This window comes from Leopardus geoffroyi, chromosome C1 (genome assembly GCF_018350155.1).
Source record: "Leopardus geoffroyi isolate Oge1 chromosome C1, O.geoffroyi_Oge1_pat1.0, whole genome shotgun sequence".
In the NCBI taxonomy this organism is placed as follows: Eukaryota; Metazoa; Chordata; class Mammalia; order Carnivora; family Felidae; genus Leopardus; species Leopardus geoffroyi.
This window is the reverse complement of record NC_059328.1, coordinates 219,003,060-219,018,560: the sequence shown is the minus strand read 5'-3', so window position 1 is coordinate 219,018,560 and position 15,501 is coordinate 219,003,060. Positions and strand designations below refer to the sequence as shown.

The 15,501-nt window shown below is 39.4% G+C and overlaps 1 protein-coding gene across 3 annotated transcripts in view; it reads right to left on the bottom strand.

Annotated features, from left to right (window-relative positions):
- Positions 1 to 357: 357 nt before the first annotated feature.
- Positions 358 to 15,501, bottom strand: part of RBM44 (RNA binding motif protein 44) — a 48,391-nt gene continuing 33,247 nt past the window's right edge. For all 3 annotated transcript variants that reach the window (XM_045481916.1, XM_045481919.1, XM_045481917.1), the window contains 3 exons: positions 12,908 to 13,053; positions 12,623 to 12,767; positions 358 to 844 (listed from right to left, as the gene is read on the bottom strand). In XM_045481916.1, the coding sequence (XP_045337872.1) occupies positions 12,644 to 12,767; positions 12,908 to 13,053 (270 nt within the window). In that variant the 3' untranslated portion in view covers positions 358 to 844; positions 12,623 to 12,643. The remainder of the gene's footprint in view (positions 845 to 12,622; positions 12,768 to 12,907; positions 13,054 to 15,501) is intronic.

Below are 15,501 nucleotides of genomic sequence, written 5' to 3'. Positions count from 1 at the left end.
TGCATATTTCAATGTTCATTTTAATACTGGTAAAACTGCAACTTTAAACAGTATGTTACCTTTAAAAAGTGATCAATTAAAGAGATGTCTAAGTTATCAGTTAAGGCATAACATTAGGCTTTGAAAACTGCCGCAATTCACACTTTAACCACATGTACCAGAACCTATGACAAAACAAAGATGAGCACTGCGGCGACTACTTAAGTGCTTTGCCAAGTGCATGTGGGCTCACTCCTCCTCGTGAAAATGGGGAAAATACATCTAAATGTTTTACACTAAAGTCAAAAACACATTAAATGGATCACGCCATTAATTTAATTACCTTGGAAGCTGAAAAATAGACACATTCTATATATCTACAAATGCAAATTCAGTTTATTTAACTGTTATCCTGTGGTCCAATATGAGTCTTAAACTAAAAACTAAAACTAAGAATTTCAGGTGAAGTAGATTTTTCATGTACAGAAATCGTTTAATGGACTCTGAAAACAATAAATCTTCTCTTGGTCACTGTTTAAAAAAAATGATTTTAACAAAGGTTTTTAAAATAGACATGACCATTTTTTCTAATCCAAAATGTGTAGCTTGAAGTCTCTAAGTAACAAGTTGAAATATAAAGTTTACGAACATTAAAAATTTTCTTTTTAATACAGAGAAGACCTTAATATTGTAGCAACAACAGCTGCTAGATTTTGAGGGAAGGCTGTAAAGTAGGATATTATTACACAGCGAAATCCACTTACTGAGCCTATTTAATCCCACAGTCTTGCCACTACCACAGTGTTTTTCCTAAGTGTTGTAGAACATTCTCTGTAGGAGGGAACTCCTGCTTTCCAAGGAAATTCTATATAGGGCAAGAAAAGAAGGGAGAAATAAACAATAAAACATATGGATTACGCCAAATCCGATATTCCAGAGCAGTATAGACAGTAGCCTCCCCCCCGCCCCCCCGCCCCGATCTGCAGTCTCACTTCCCGAGGTTTCATTACCAGTGGTCAAGTGTGGTCAACCACGGGCCAGGAGCAGAGGATGCTCCTGAAGCACTGCCAGGTCAGTGGCAGCCTCATGCTACGTCCCAGTGCCTAGGTCACTCACCTCCCTCCATCTCATCACATGGGCATTTTACCGTCTCGTCATCACAAGAAGACTAGGTACAGGGTAAGATAATTTGAGAGGAGGACCACATTCATATAACCTTCATTACACCATACTGTTATAATTGTTTTATTATTAGATTGTTGTTAATCTCTTTCTGTGCCTAATGCAGAGTAAACTTTATCATAGGTCCGTATGAAGAGGAAAAAACACAGTATACATGTAGGGTTTGGTACTGTGTGTGGTTTCAGGCATCCACTAGGATCCTGGAAGGTACTTCCTGCAGATAAGGGGGAACTACTGTAGCTACTTATCAGTTCACTCTACTACTAAACCAGTTACTGTCACTAAATTCATTTATCATAAAAAAGAATATCAAAACCACTCATTTACCATTAAATTCTATCATCACTAAACTCTACTACTACATCAAAGCAGAAATGGGCCACTTAACAGAGAAAACCAGATTGTCCTCGTGGTAAAGATGTGGCCATGTCTTGAACAGATCACTTAAGTGAGATGTTAAATCTATTCGCTATGAAGCATCTCAGCTAGTGTCATAAAGGTAGATCCACAAGCCGGTTTAGTAATGAACACCTATATGAAAATTATTACTTTTAAGACGAACATGTCCAGCATAACAAAGACGTCTCCCTCCATGACAAAGGTCTGGCAGGTTTGCCTGTAGCCCATAATAAAATATCTGGGTTCCCTAAGCTCGGGGTTCTTCCTGTAATGTAACTCACTGTGTGTGAGGCATCACCGGGCCCTCATTGAGTTGCTTTATGAGAACTGAGGCTCAAAGAACTAGGCAAGAAAATAACATTCTTGGCTACTGCTATTGCTGTGGGAAAAAACTCTTTTGTCTCTGTCCCAGGAGGCTCATGTCTTTTGCCAGCATTAATGAAATTGTGGCAAGTTGTTAGTTTCCAAGTACAATAAAATCTCAAGATCATGAGAGTTCTCATGAAGAAGAAAAGATCTGACATTCTACTTCTCGTTTGTTCAGGATTTTATCACATGAGTGGTGAATTTTATCAACTGCTTCTGCATCTACTGAAAGAATAAGATAATTTTTCTCCATTTTCCTATTCATATAGTAAACTATACTGATTTTCAAATGCTAAATGAAACTTTCATTCCTGGAATAAGGTCACTTTGGCCATAAGCTATTATTCTTTCTACAAATTGTCAGACTCACTCTGCTAATATCTTTAAAATAATTTTTGCATCCATGTTCATGAGATTGGTCTGTAATTTTCCATTCTTGTAATGTCATTGGTCTGGTTTCGGTCTCGTGACTATACTCACTTCTCTGGAAAACTTAAAACTGATATTCCTCCTAATTTCTTTTAAATGTTTGAGGAATTCATTAATATAGCCATCTGAGCCTAGATTTTGTGGGAAGAGTTTATGATTCAATTTCTTTAATAAATACAAAAACGACTGAGACTTTCTGTATCTTCTAGAGTCTGTTTTTGTTAAGTTGAATTGTCCTAGGAAGTTGCTCATTTAATCAAAAATTTGTATTGAAGTCATTAGCAATGTCCTCTCACCTTTTCAATGACTGTAAGATTTGTAGTGATATTTCCTTTCTGAAAACTGTTCTTTATCTTATGTCTTTCCACTTTTTTCGCTTTGTCAGTTTCATCAGGGGTTTATCAACTTTATTATATTTCTTCAAGAATCTTTTGGCTTTGTTGATCCTTCTTATTGTATATTTGTTATTTCAGTAGTTTCCACACTTCTTGTACTTCTTTTGGATTATTTTTTCTTCTAACTTGCATTAATTAACTGCTCATTCATTTTGTTTCATTTTTATGACATAGGAACTTAAGGCTATCCATTTAAGTTTACAAAGCTCTAAACAGCATCCCTCAAGTTTTGATGTGGAGGGTTTTCATCATCATTCCTTAACTGAAACCTACCTTCTAGTTTTCATTATATGATTTCTTCTTTCACTCACTGTTTATTTAGACATTTATTTCCAAACACAGGAATTTCCTATGTATCTTTCCATTGCTGATTTCTGGTTATCTGAACTGTAGCCAGAGAGCACACTCTTTTTCAGTCCCTGGTATTGACTGGCACTTACTTTATGGTCTAGCGCATGGCCAAACCATGTAAATGTTTCGAAGCCCTGAAGAGACTTGACTTTGCAATTATCATGTGCATTACGTTCTACATAATGTCCAATAGGTTGACTTGGTTACTTGGATTATTCAAACCTTCTATACTATTACTGACTTTTTTGTTTCTTCTGAGAGGTATTTTTAAATCTCCCATTATAATTGTAAAGCTTGCCAATTTCTCCTGATAGTTCTAGAAATATTTGCTTTATATATTTTAAGGTGTTTTACTAGATGCATAGAAATTTCAAACTGTTATTTATTCCTGGTTAATCAAATATTTATTCTTCAGCAATTTTACTGAAATTACCATATGATCCAGAGTCTATTTCGTCTAACGTTACTATAGTGTGGTTCTTTTTTCCATCCTTTTATCTTCTGATATCCTAATGTTTTTAAGATGTGTTTCTAGAGATACTGTATAGGTGGGGTTTTTTTAATGTTTATTTATCTTTGAGAGAGAGAGAGAAAGAGAGAGAGAGAGAGAGAGAGTAGGGGAGGGGCAGAGAGAGAGGGAGACACAGAATGTGAAGCAGGCTCCAGGCTTTGAGTTGTCAGCACAGAGCCCAATGCGGGGCTCGAACTCACGAACCCGAGATCATGACCTGAGCCGGAGTCGGACGCCCAACCGACTTGAGTGGCCCAGCCACTCTGACAATCTGAGTCTTTCAAAGGAGTATTTTGTTCATTCACGTTCATGTTTAATTACTGACACAACTGAGTTTTCATCATCTTACTAAATACGTCCTATTTCTCCTGCCTATTCTCTATGTCCTTTTACTCTTACCTACTTTTGTAGGCTAAAAAAACTTTTATCAATCCATACCCCCTATGTTAGCACTGGAATTATATGCTTAACATTGTGGTTAACATAGAACACAAGAGCTGCCATGTTTAAGTGTACAGTTCTAGGTACTCAGGATATTCACACTGCTCTGCGGCCGCTGCCATCACCCATCTCCAGCACTTTTTCATCTTCCCACACAGACTCTTACCCATTAAACAGCTACACCCCTCCTTCCCTCCCCCAGCCTGACAACCATCACTATGAATTTGACTCCTCTAGGTACCTCGTATAAGTGGAATCCTACGGGACTTGTCCTCTTGTGACTGGCTCATCTCACTTATCACAGTCTTCGAGGTTCATCCATGCTGCACCACGGGTTAGAGTTTCATTCCTTTTCCAGGCTGAGTAAGATTCCATTGTGTGTGTAGATCACATTTTGCATCTATTCATCCACTGATGGGTGTTTGGGTGGCTCCCATCTTTAGCTCTTATGAAGAATGCTACTTTGAACGTGGTGCACAACTTAACATTTGTGTCCCTGCTTTCGGTTCTTCCAGTTACCCAGAAGTAGAACTTCTAGATCACATGGTAATTCTATGTTTAGTGTTTTTGAAATACTGCAGTACCCATTTTCCATAGTGGCTGCACTATTCCCACCAGCAATGCACAGAGTTTCCAATTTTACCCCACCAACACTTGTCATTTTCTGTTTTTGATAATAACCATCCAAATGGAAGTGAAGTGCTATGTCACTGTGGGTTTTATTGCATTTTCCTAATGATTAGTGATAATGAGCATATTTTCATGTGCTTATTGGCCATTTACATATCTTCTTTGGAGAAATGTCTATTCAAATCCTTTGCCCATTCAAAAATTGTATTTATTTATTTTTTACTGTTGTTGAGTTGTAGATGTTCTTTACATATTTTGGATACCGACCTTATCAGATAAATGATTTACAAATACTTTCTCTCATTTTGTGGACTGCCTCTGTTGAGAGAGTATCCTTTTTTTTTTTTTTTTTAATTTTTTTTTTTCAACGTTTATTTATTTTTGGAACAGAGAGAGACAGAGCATGAACGGGGGAGGGGCAGAGAGAGGGAGACACAGAATCGGAAACAGGCTCCAGGCTCTGAGCCATCAGCCCAGAGCCCGACGCGGGGCTTGAACTCACGGACGGCGAGATCGTGACCTGGCTGAAGTCGGACGCTTAACCGACTGTGCCACCCAGGCGCCCCGAGAGAGTATCCTTTGATGCACATTTTTAATTTTGATGAAGTCTAATTTATCTATCTTTTCATATCCAAGAAATCATTGCCAAATCCAGTGTCCTGAAGCTTTTCCTCGGTTTTCTTCTAAGAGTTGTATAGTTTTAGCTTGTATGCTTAGGTCTTTGATCCATTTTGAGTTCGTTTTTGTACATGGTGTAAGGGAAGACTCCAATTTCATTTTGTGCATGCTTTTAAAAATTATTCTTTTAGTGATTACACCAAAGGTTACAGCATGCATCCTCTACTTCTCAGTCTGGTATCTACCGGTACACGCGTAAAAGGAGAGTTAGTAGAGCAGGACAAGGACTGTTCTCCTCAGGAAGATCTGCTTGCAAGGCTGGCCCTTGGCTACTTTCTAGGAACTTGGGTTTTGGAAGGATTCCCAGCAATGCCAGAAGTGCTAAGAGTGGCTCACTGTACTAAAACTGTAAAAATAATGTGGTTCATGCTGAACAGCTGCTTTCCTTCTGAGAGTCTGAAACTTTGGTATGTGCTAGGCAGTGGATCCTATGTGACTGGTCACCAATAAAAGTATTGGGCCCAGATTCTCTAATGAGATTTTTTGGTGGACAACATTTCATATGTGCTGTCACAAGTCGTTCCTGGAGGAAACAAGCACATCTTGTGTGACCCCACTGGGAAAGGACTCTTGGAAGCTTATGCCTGGTGCCTTCTGGACATCACCTTACGTGACTTTTCCCTTTGTGGATTTTGCCGTCAAATCATAGCCGTGAGTACAACTATACGCTGAGTCATGTGAATTCTCCAAGTCAATCACCGAACCTGGGAGGGTGGGGTAGTACTGGGGACCCTCAACGTCCTCTTCCCAACCTACAAGGAGTTTAGACTAGTAACAGTACCTAATCCCCTTTCAACTGATTTACTACTGTCATACATTTATATTGGACCCTATAAAATACCATTATTCTTGTTTTATACAGTCAATACTAATTGATATATACCACATTTTGATCTTCATTTCTCCTGCACCTCTGACCTTTCATCTAAAATCACTTTCCTTCTGAAGAAAGATCTCAGATACATAACCTGACCTTATGCCTTAAAAAGCTGGAAAAAGAACAACAAATAAAACCCCAAACCAGCAGGAGATAGGAAATAATAAAGATTAGAGCAGAAATTAATGCTATTGAAACCAAAAAACAGTAGAACAGTTCAATGAAACCAGAAGATGCTTCTTTGAAAGAATTAACAAAATTGATAAACCACAAGCCAGTTTGATAAAAAAGAAAAAGGAAAGGACCCAAATAAATAAAATCAAGAAGAGGAGAGATCACAACCAACATAGCAGAAATAAAAACAATAATAAGAGAATATTACGAGCAATTATATGCCAATAAAATGGGTAATCTGGAAGAAATGGACAAATTTCTGGAAACATATACACTACCAAAACTGAAACAGGAAGAAATAGAAAATTTGAACAGACCCATACCCAGTAAAGAAATCGAATTAGTAATCAAAAATTTCCCCAAAAACATGAGTCCAGGGCCAGATTCCAAAACCAGACAGAGACCCCACTAAACCTTGATTCCAAAACCAGACAGAGACCCCACTAAAAAGGAGAACTATAGACCAATTTCTCTGGTGAACATGGATACAAAAATCCTCAACAAGATATTAGCCAACCAGATCCAATAATACATTAAAAAAATTATTTACCACCACCAAATGGGATTTATACCTAGGATTCAGGGCTGGTTCAATACCCACAAAACAATCAATGTGATTCATCACATCAATAAAAGAAAGGACAAGAGCCATATGATCCTCTCCATAGATGCAGAAAAAGCATTTGACAAAATACAGCATCCTTTCTTGATAAAAACCCTCAAGAAAGTAGGGATAGAAGGATCATACCTCAAGATCATAAAAGCCAAATACGAAAGACCCAACGCTAATATTATCCTCAATGGGGAAAAACTGAGAGCTTTCCCCCTAAGGTCAGGGACAAGACAGGGATGTCCACTCTCGCCACTGTTATTCAACATAGTATTGAAAGTCTTAGCCTCAGCAATTAGACAACACAAAGAAATAAAAGGCATCCAGATCGGCCAGGAGGAGGTCAAACTTTCACTCTTCACAGATGACATGATACTCTATGTGGAAAACCCAAAAGATTCCACTAACAAACTTCTAGAACTGATTCATGAATTCAGCAAAGTTGCAGGATATAAAATCAATGCACAGAAATCAGGTGCATTCCTATACACCAAAAATGAAGCAAAAGAAAGAGAAATCAAGGAATTGATCCCATTTACAATTGCAGCAAAACCCATAAAATACCTAGGAATAAATCTAACTAAAGAGGTGAAAAATCTATACACTGAAAACTATAGAAAGCTTATGAAAGAAATTGAAGCACACACACACACACACACACACACACACACACACACACAAATGGAAAAAGATTCCATGCTCCTGGATAGGAAGAACAAATATTGTTAAAATGTCGATACTACCCAAAGCAATCTACATATTCAATGCAATCCCTATCAAAACAACACCAGCATTCTTCACAGAGCTAAAACAAATAATCCTAAAATTTGCATGGAACCAGAAAAGACCCCAAATAGCCAAAGCAATCCTGAAAAAGAAAACCAAAGCGGGAGGCATCACAATCCCAGACTTCAAGCTATACTACAAAGCTGTAATCATTAAGACAGTATGGTACTGGCACAAAAACAGACACTCAGATCAAAGGAACAGAATAGAGAACCCAGAAATGGACCCACAAACGTATGGCCAACTAATCTTTGACAAAGCAGGAAAGAATATCCAATGGAATAAAGACAGTCTCTTCAGCAAGTGGTGCTGGGAAAACTGGACAGCAACATGCAGAAGAATGAACCTGGACCACTTTCTTACACCAGACACAAAAATAAACTCAAAGTGGATGAAAGACCTCAATGTAAGACAGGAAGCCATCAAAATCCTCGAGGAGAAAGCAGGCAAATACCTCTTTGATCTTGGCCGCAGCAACTTCTTACTCAACACGTCTCCAGAGGCAAGGGCAACAAAAGCAAAAATGAACTATTGGGACCTTGTTTAAATAAAAAGCTTCTGCACAGTGAAGGAAACAATCAGCAAAACTAAAAGGCAACCAACAGAATGGGAGAAGATATTTGCAAACGACATATCAGATAAAGGGTTAGTGTCCAAAATCTATCAAGAACTTATCCAACTCAACATTCAAAAAACAAATGATCCAGTGAAGAAATGGGCAGTAGACATGAATAGACACTTCTCCAAAGAAGACATCCAGATGGCCAACTGACACATGAAAAAATGCTCAACATCACTCATCATCAGGGAAATACAAATCAAAACCACAATGAGATATCACCTCACCCCTGTCAGTCAGAATGGCTCACATTAACAACTCAGGCAACAACAGATGTTGGCAAGGATGCGGAGAAAGAGGAACCCTTTTGCACTGTTGGTGGGAATGCAAACTGGTGCAGCCACTCTGGAAAACAGTATGGAGGTTCCTCAAAAAATTAAAAATAGAACTACTCTTTGACCCAGCAATTGCACTACTAGGTATTTATCCAAGGGACACAGGGATGCTGTTTCGAAGGGACACATGCACCCCAATGTTTATAGCAGCACTATTGACAACAGCCAAAGTATGGAAAGAGCCCAGATGTCCATCGATGGACGAAAGGATGAAGAAGATGTGGTGTGTGTGTGTGTGTGCGTGTGTGTATACACACATGGAGTATATACACACATACACACAATGGAGTATTACTCGGCAATCAAAGAAAATGAAATCTTGCCATTTGTAACTACGTGGATGGAACTAGAGGGTATTATGCTAAGCGAAATTAGTCAGAGAAAGACAAATATCATGACTTCACTCATATGAGGACTTGAAAACACAGAACAGATGAACACAAGGGAAGGGAGGCAAAGATAATATAAAAACAGGGAGGGGGACAAAACCTAAAAGACTTTTAAATATGGAGAACAAACCGAGGGTTACTGGAGGGGTTATGGGCTACATGGGTAAGGGGCATTGAAGAAATCTACTCATGAAATCATTGTTGCACTATATGCTAACTAATTCGGATGTAAACTTTAAAAAATGCAAAATAAATAAATAAATTAATTAATTAAATAAAATAAAATCACTTTCCTTCTTCCTAGAGAACACTCTTTAGTATTTTCTTTACTGTAACAAGTCTTCTAAGAAACAAATTATCTTAGTTTTTTCTTGAGTAAAAACATATTTCACATTTATTCCTGAAGGCTCTTTTTGTGAGTAAAGAACCCAAGGTTTGCAGAATTATTCGATGGCTTCTGTTAAGAATCAGATGTCAATCTAATTGTTGTACTCTTTAGGTAAATTCTTTTTCCTCTAGCTGTTTTATACATTTTCTTTTTAGCTTTGTTTTATTAAGCAGTTTTTCTCTCATCTACTGAAGTCTTTTTATTTTTCCTGCTTGGGATTTGAATAGGATTTTACCGGATTTGTGGCTTGATGTTTTTCACCATTTAAAACAATATTTCAGCCATCTTTTTTCCCCCCAAATTATGTCTGTTCTGTTTCCCCCCTTTTTTTTAAGTTTATTTATTTTGAGAGAGGAAGAGAGAGAGATAGCAGAAGAGGGCAGAGAGGGAGGGAAAGGGAGAATCTGAAGCAGGGTCTGTGCTGTCAGCACAGAGCCCAATGGGGGCTTGAACTCACATGCTGTGAGAACATGGCCTGAGCTAAAATCGAGTCAGGTGCTTAACCGACTGAGTCACCCAGGCGCCCCTCTTCCTTCTCTTTCCTTCCTATTAAAACTCGGTTGCACACACAGTGAGCATCTCACAGTGCCTCTCTCCTACCTTCTCTCTCATGTTTTCCAACCTCTTCTCTCTCTGCTTCATTCCACAGTTTTTTTCTCACCCATCTTTCTAAGTCTCACTTCAACTATTTGCCTAAGATGCCATGGAACCTATTAATTCAGTACTTTTAGTTTTTCATTTTTTGTTAGTGGAATTTCCATTTTTAAAAGACTTTCATTTCTCTGTTGAAATTCTCAATCTTGTCTTTTGCTCCCCTTACTATAATAAATCTGAATGTTAGCTTTTGTGTGTAATAAATCACCTTCAAAGCTTAGTAGCTTGAAACAATGGCCATCTATTCAAGCCTATAGATCCACAGTTCAGCAATGGGCTGGACTCAGGGGAGTGATTCTTCTCGTCCTGGTCAGGCTCACTAGGGCCTTCAGGGGCAGCTGCCAGGCTGGGGAGGTGATCTCCGGATCCAGGCCAAGTCACACGTTTGGGGGCAGCTGGTTACAGGCTGGAATGCCTTGGCTGTCTTCCCTGTAATCTTTTGTCCTCTAGCAGATGGGGCTTCATGTGGTTTCAGAGAGCAGAGTGATCACGTCCTCTTGAAGACCAGGCTTCGAAATGGCACAACTTGTCAAAGCAAGTCAAAAGGCTGGTCCAGATTCAAGTGGGTGGGAAAACAGACTGCACATCTTGATGAAAGGAGCCTCAAAGTCACATTGCACACGGTCATGAGCGCAGGGAAGAGAACAGCTCTGGCCATTTTTGCAACAGTCTATCACATGTAAGAATATGTGTTTTCTTCTTTTTTAAAAAATGTTTATTTATTTTGAGAGAGAGCGCACGTGTGCGAGAGAGCGCGAGCATAAGCTGGGGAGGGACAGAGAGAGAGAGGGAGAGAGAGAGAGAGAATCCCAAGCAGGCTCTGCATTGTCAAGGGTGGGAACCCGACTCAGGGCTTGGTCTCACAAATTGGAAGATCACAACCTGAGCTGAAATCAAGAGTTGGATGCTTAACCAACTGAGCCATTCAGGCATCCCTATAAGCATATATTTTTTTAATGTGTCTGATAACTTAAACATTTGGAGTCCCTGTGGGTAATTTCTATAATCTAGTGTTTATGCTAATTTTCATTCATGTGGTCTCACTTCATTTATTATTTTGGATTGTGTGCTCTTATTTACAAAATAACTGGTATGTGCAAAATTGTTGGCAGAAATAATTTGAAGCCTAAAATGATACTGCTTTATTCCAGAGAATTCTTGTCTTCATTTCCTCTAGGTGCATGAAAGAAATAACCCCAGATCCCTCCGACTTAGGAAATAACTTCTGAAGCTGAGTTACAGTCTCTCTGAGGAACTCTGTTTCTGGTTCAGTTACTTAACCTGCGGAGGTTCCAACCCATTGCTGAGAGTTCACCAACGCCCCATCTCCCTGGCTTCAATGCCATCCGAGGGTCCCTTAAACTAGCTCCCCCTCTGCCAATAATAGCACGGAAAAAGTGGTCCCGACACTGGGCACGTTTCCCTGAGACTCATCGCTGTACCCTGGCCCACCGATTCCTCATTACCTCGACAGCTCCCCAGTGCCTTGTTTAAACAGATATTCTTTAAATTTATTCGGCTTTTTGAGCTGCTGTCTATAAAAGCTGGCTTTAATCACCTAGACAGCTATAAGTGAAAACAAATCCCCATTCACTATAACAAAAGATCCTATGTTGGTGCATGTAATTAAAAAACATATACACAAATTCTTTGATATACTTTTCTTCAAGAGATGGAACTTAATCCCCTCTTGTGGAGTATGGACTGCACACAGTGACTCACATCTAAAAGAACGTGACAGAAACCACGGAGTGTGACAGGTCACAAAGAAACTGGAGCGTCCATCTTGCTCCTCTCTGGGGAAGCCAGCTGCCACAACGTACAGATACTGCAGCCCCAAGGAGAGGCCCATGCGGTGAGGCCCATGTGGCCAACAGTCCTGGGAATGAGCCGTCCTAGCAGCACATCCTCCAGTGTCTGTCAAGCCTCCTGATGACTGCAGCCCAGGCAACACCTTGCTGCAACATCACAAGAGTCCCTACGTTAAAACCACCCAGCTAAGCCACTGCTGAATCCTGACCTGCAAACTATGAGATGATAAATGTTGTGTAAGCCAATCAAGTTTTGGGTAACTGGTTTTGCATTAAGAGTTAACTAATACGGTGTATTTGCTTTTTAATTTTATAATATCATTATTTTTAAATTTAATACTATTTCTATTTGAAAACAAAATCAATAGCTTAAAAAAATTTTTTTTTTAATCTTAGAGAATGCATGAGCACAAGTGGCGGAGAGGGACAGAGGGAGACAGAATCCTACGCAGGCTCCATGCTCAGCACGGAGCTCAACACGGGGCTCAATCCCATGACTATGAGATCATGACCTGAGCCAAAAGGAAGTCAGATGCTCAATCTACTGAGCCACCCAGGCGCCCCAATAGCTTACAATGTTTAAGTAATATTTAAATATAAAAGATATGCTTAATTTACCTCTTGTTGCTTCTTTTATTCCTAACTGGAATCAGAGTTTTTCAAAACAGATGAAGTCATTTCCACAATAGTATTAATAGATAAGCCATTCAGAAAACCTTTATGATTTACTCTTACTTCCTGGAGAGCATCTATAATATGGTCTCTATGCAAAAGGAAAACACACATGAGCACTTGTCCTTTCCAAAGCAGCACATTCTAAATATGGGTAAGCTATTGCATTGAACTATATTTGTACATAAAAATACTAAAACCACTTAAAACACAATTGAAGTCATTCATTACCTGCTAACTTCTGGATGTAGTTCAGCCAGTCTCTTCATGATTTTGGTAAAGCTACGCAGATTCAACGTATTTGGAGGTATGAATCGAATAGGAGTATCAGGTAATAATTTAGGAGATTCAATCTGTTTACAATTCTTCTTGACACCCTAAGTAAGCATGTTAAAGTTTTCTTAAAAGCAGGAACCATTATATAGACACGTCAGCTTATGTAATTAAAACAGAATTTAAAAGTATAAATGGTAAAATCCAAATTCCTAAGAAATTTACTTTGATTTGGGATTATTTACATCAAGCAGATTTCCTTGAGCCGTGTTCAGAGCCATGTTAGTTAAAAAAAAATGCCACACCTGCTCTCTAACAGTAGTTACAAAATATTTGAAGCTATGTCTAAATCAGTCTTTGTCAACTGGGATTCTTCATCTGACCCACCGAACAAAGGTATCAAGTACTTTCTCAATTTCCCCAAAGATAGGACATAGCTAGTTCCATTTCTGGTGCACAGAAGGGAGGTTCATTCACCATATACAGTGGGTATCTTAGGCTTAGAGCACGGAGGCTTAATTCTTACCCAACCTGACAGAGGAAGGCTGGTTTACACAGTAACTGTAAATAGCCTACATTTTATTTACTAAATATATAATCAATACAAACTATGTCCAGAAGTGGGCCACATACTATGGAGGGAAAGCTAGTGATGTAAATTAGAACCCCTTCCACTTATGAAAGTTACAATCCAATCAAACAGACGAAAATGAAATGATTAATTACTATGAACTGTGCAAGTTGGCTATAAATTGTAGGAAACCACTGTATATCCCATAAAAGTTTAAAAAAGGAAGGGCTGAGACTTTAAAGTTTAAATAAAAAGACAGGCCGAGATATATAAAATATTATACCTATCCCAGAATATTACCTATTTTACTTAATTGCTTAATACTGTATCTCCTTCACTAGCTTTAGGCTGTCTAAGAACACCTATTTTTTGGTCTGTTTTGTTCACTGCTGCCTTCCCAGTGCTTAGAGTATTTGTGTATACAATGGGTGTATAATAACTTGAATAAATAAAAGTTTGGGATACAATTGATAGCTCAGCCACAGAAAAGAGGAGATTTCTAAGAAAGAGCTCAATTACTGGCAAACAACAACAGTAATAGTTACATCGACTGAGTGCATTTTCTGTGCCAGGCACGGTTCTAAAATTTTTTTTGTATTAACCTCATTTAAACCTCACAACATTTGTCAAGTAGGAACTATTATTCCCGTTTTAAGATAAGGAAGCTCAGACACAGAGATTAGGTAATTTGCCCCGTCACATAATGAGTAGGCAGCAGAGAGGTTCTGCCTCTCGTTGTAGACAATAAGCCTCTTCTGAGTAAATGAATGTGATGAAAAAATCTTGAGAATCTGAGAAAAGAAAGGTGACAGTATCTCACATATTAAATAATAATTAACTCGCTGGGAGAAGTCAAGATGGCGGCATAAGGGCACCCGAAGCTTGTCTCATCCCTCCAACACAACTAGATAGTTATCATATCCTTCTGTATACCCTACAAATCAAGCGGAGAGAGAACAAAACCTGTGAGTCTACAAGTAGAAAAGTGACCACCTTCTGGAAGGTAGCAGGTGTGGAGAGTTGACTTGGGGGAGATATAACTGTGGGTCCAGCCGTGGGGAGTGAGCCTGCTTATGGAGGCTACCCCAAAGTAGTATAAGCTTCAGAGGGCAAAATCTGAATTTTTAGCATTCTGCTATGGTGGGGGATGTGCCTGGCTTAAAGGTGCTCAGGTTGCAAAGTGGGGTGCAGTTGCATGAGTGACAGTGTGGTCTGAGGATCCCCTGGGTCGCAAGAACAGGTGGTGCCAACGTGCTGCACGGTTCCAGGCACAGGAGTGGGACAGCCGCTGAGGGCAGCGAGCAGGGTGCAGGCTGTCTGCTCTATTTTGTGATAAACTCCAAACCACTGCGGGGTCGTGCCACCACTTTCCTTGCAAGGTCAGAAAGCAAATGGCAAAAGTGCGGGGAGACCCTCCCCCAGAGGAACAGTGGCAACCAAGCAGGAGTGCCTAAAATTTGGAGTTTTGAAACTCGGTTGCACATCTGAAATAAAAAAGTTCAGACACAGGCAGGGTGAATGCAGAGTTCTGATGGAAACTGGGGGATGCAAGAAGGGTGACTGATTACTATTCTGTGAGGGTTCCCTGAAGAGTAGGGATGCAATCTTTCATCCTGGGCTAGAGAGCAGGGCATGGCCATATTCATTCTACCCATCAGGCATGAAAGCCTTCAGGGGGCAAGACAGCGCCACATAGTGGAGGACAGGACCACTTACACCTGCCTGTCCCCCTGCACCCTGGAGGTGCATCTCCACTGAAATAAGTCAGCCTGAGAATCAGCACAGCAGGCCCTCACTCAGAAGACCAGCATAAATCCTTCTCTTGCACCAAGTCTACCGATCATAGTGCTGCAAAGCTTTAGCTCCAGGGGAAATAGGATCTAGCTTGCTGTTTACTTTTATTCTTTAAATTTTTTATTATTTTTTTCATTTTTTTCAAATCCTTTTAAATTTCTTATTATTTTTACAATTTATGTACATA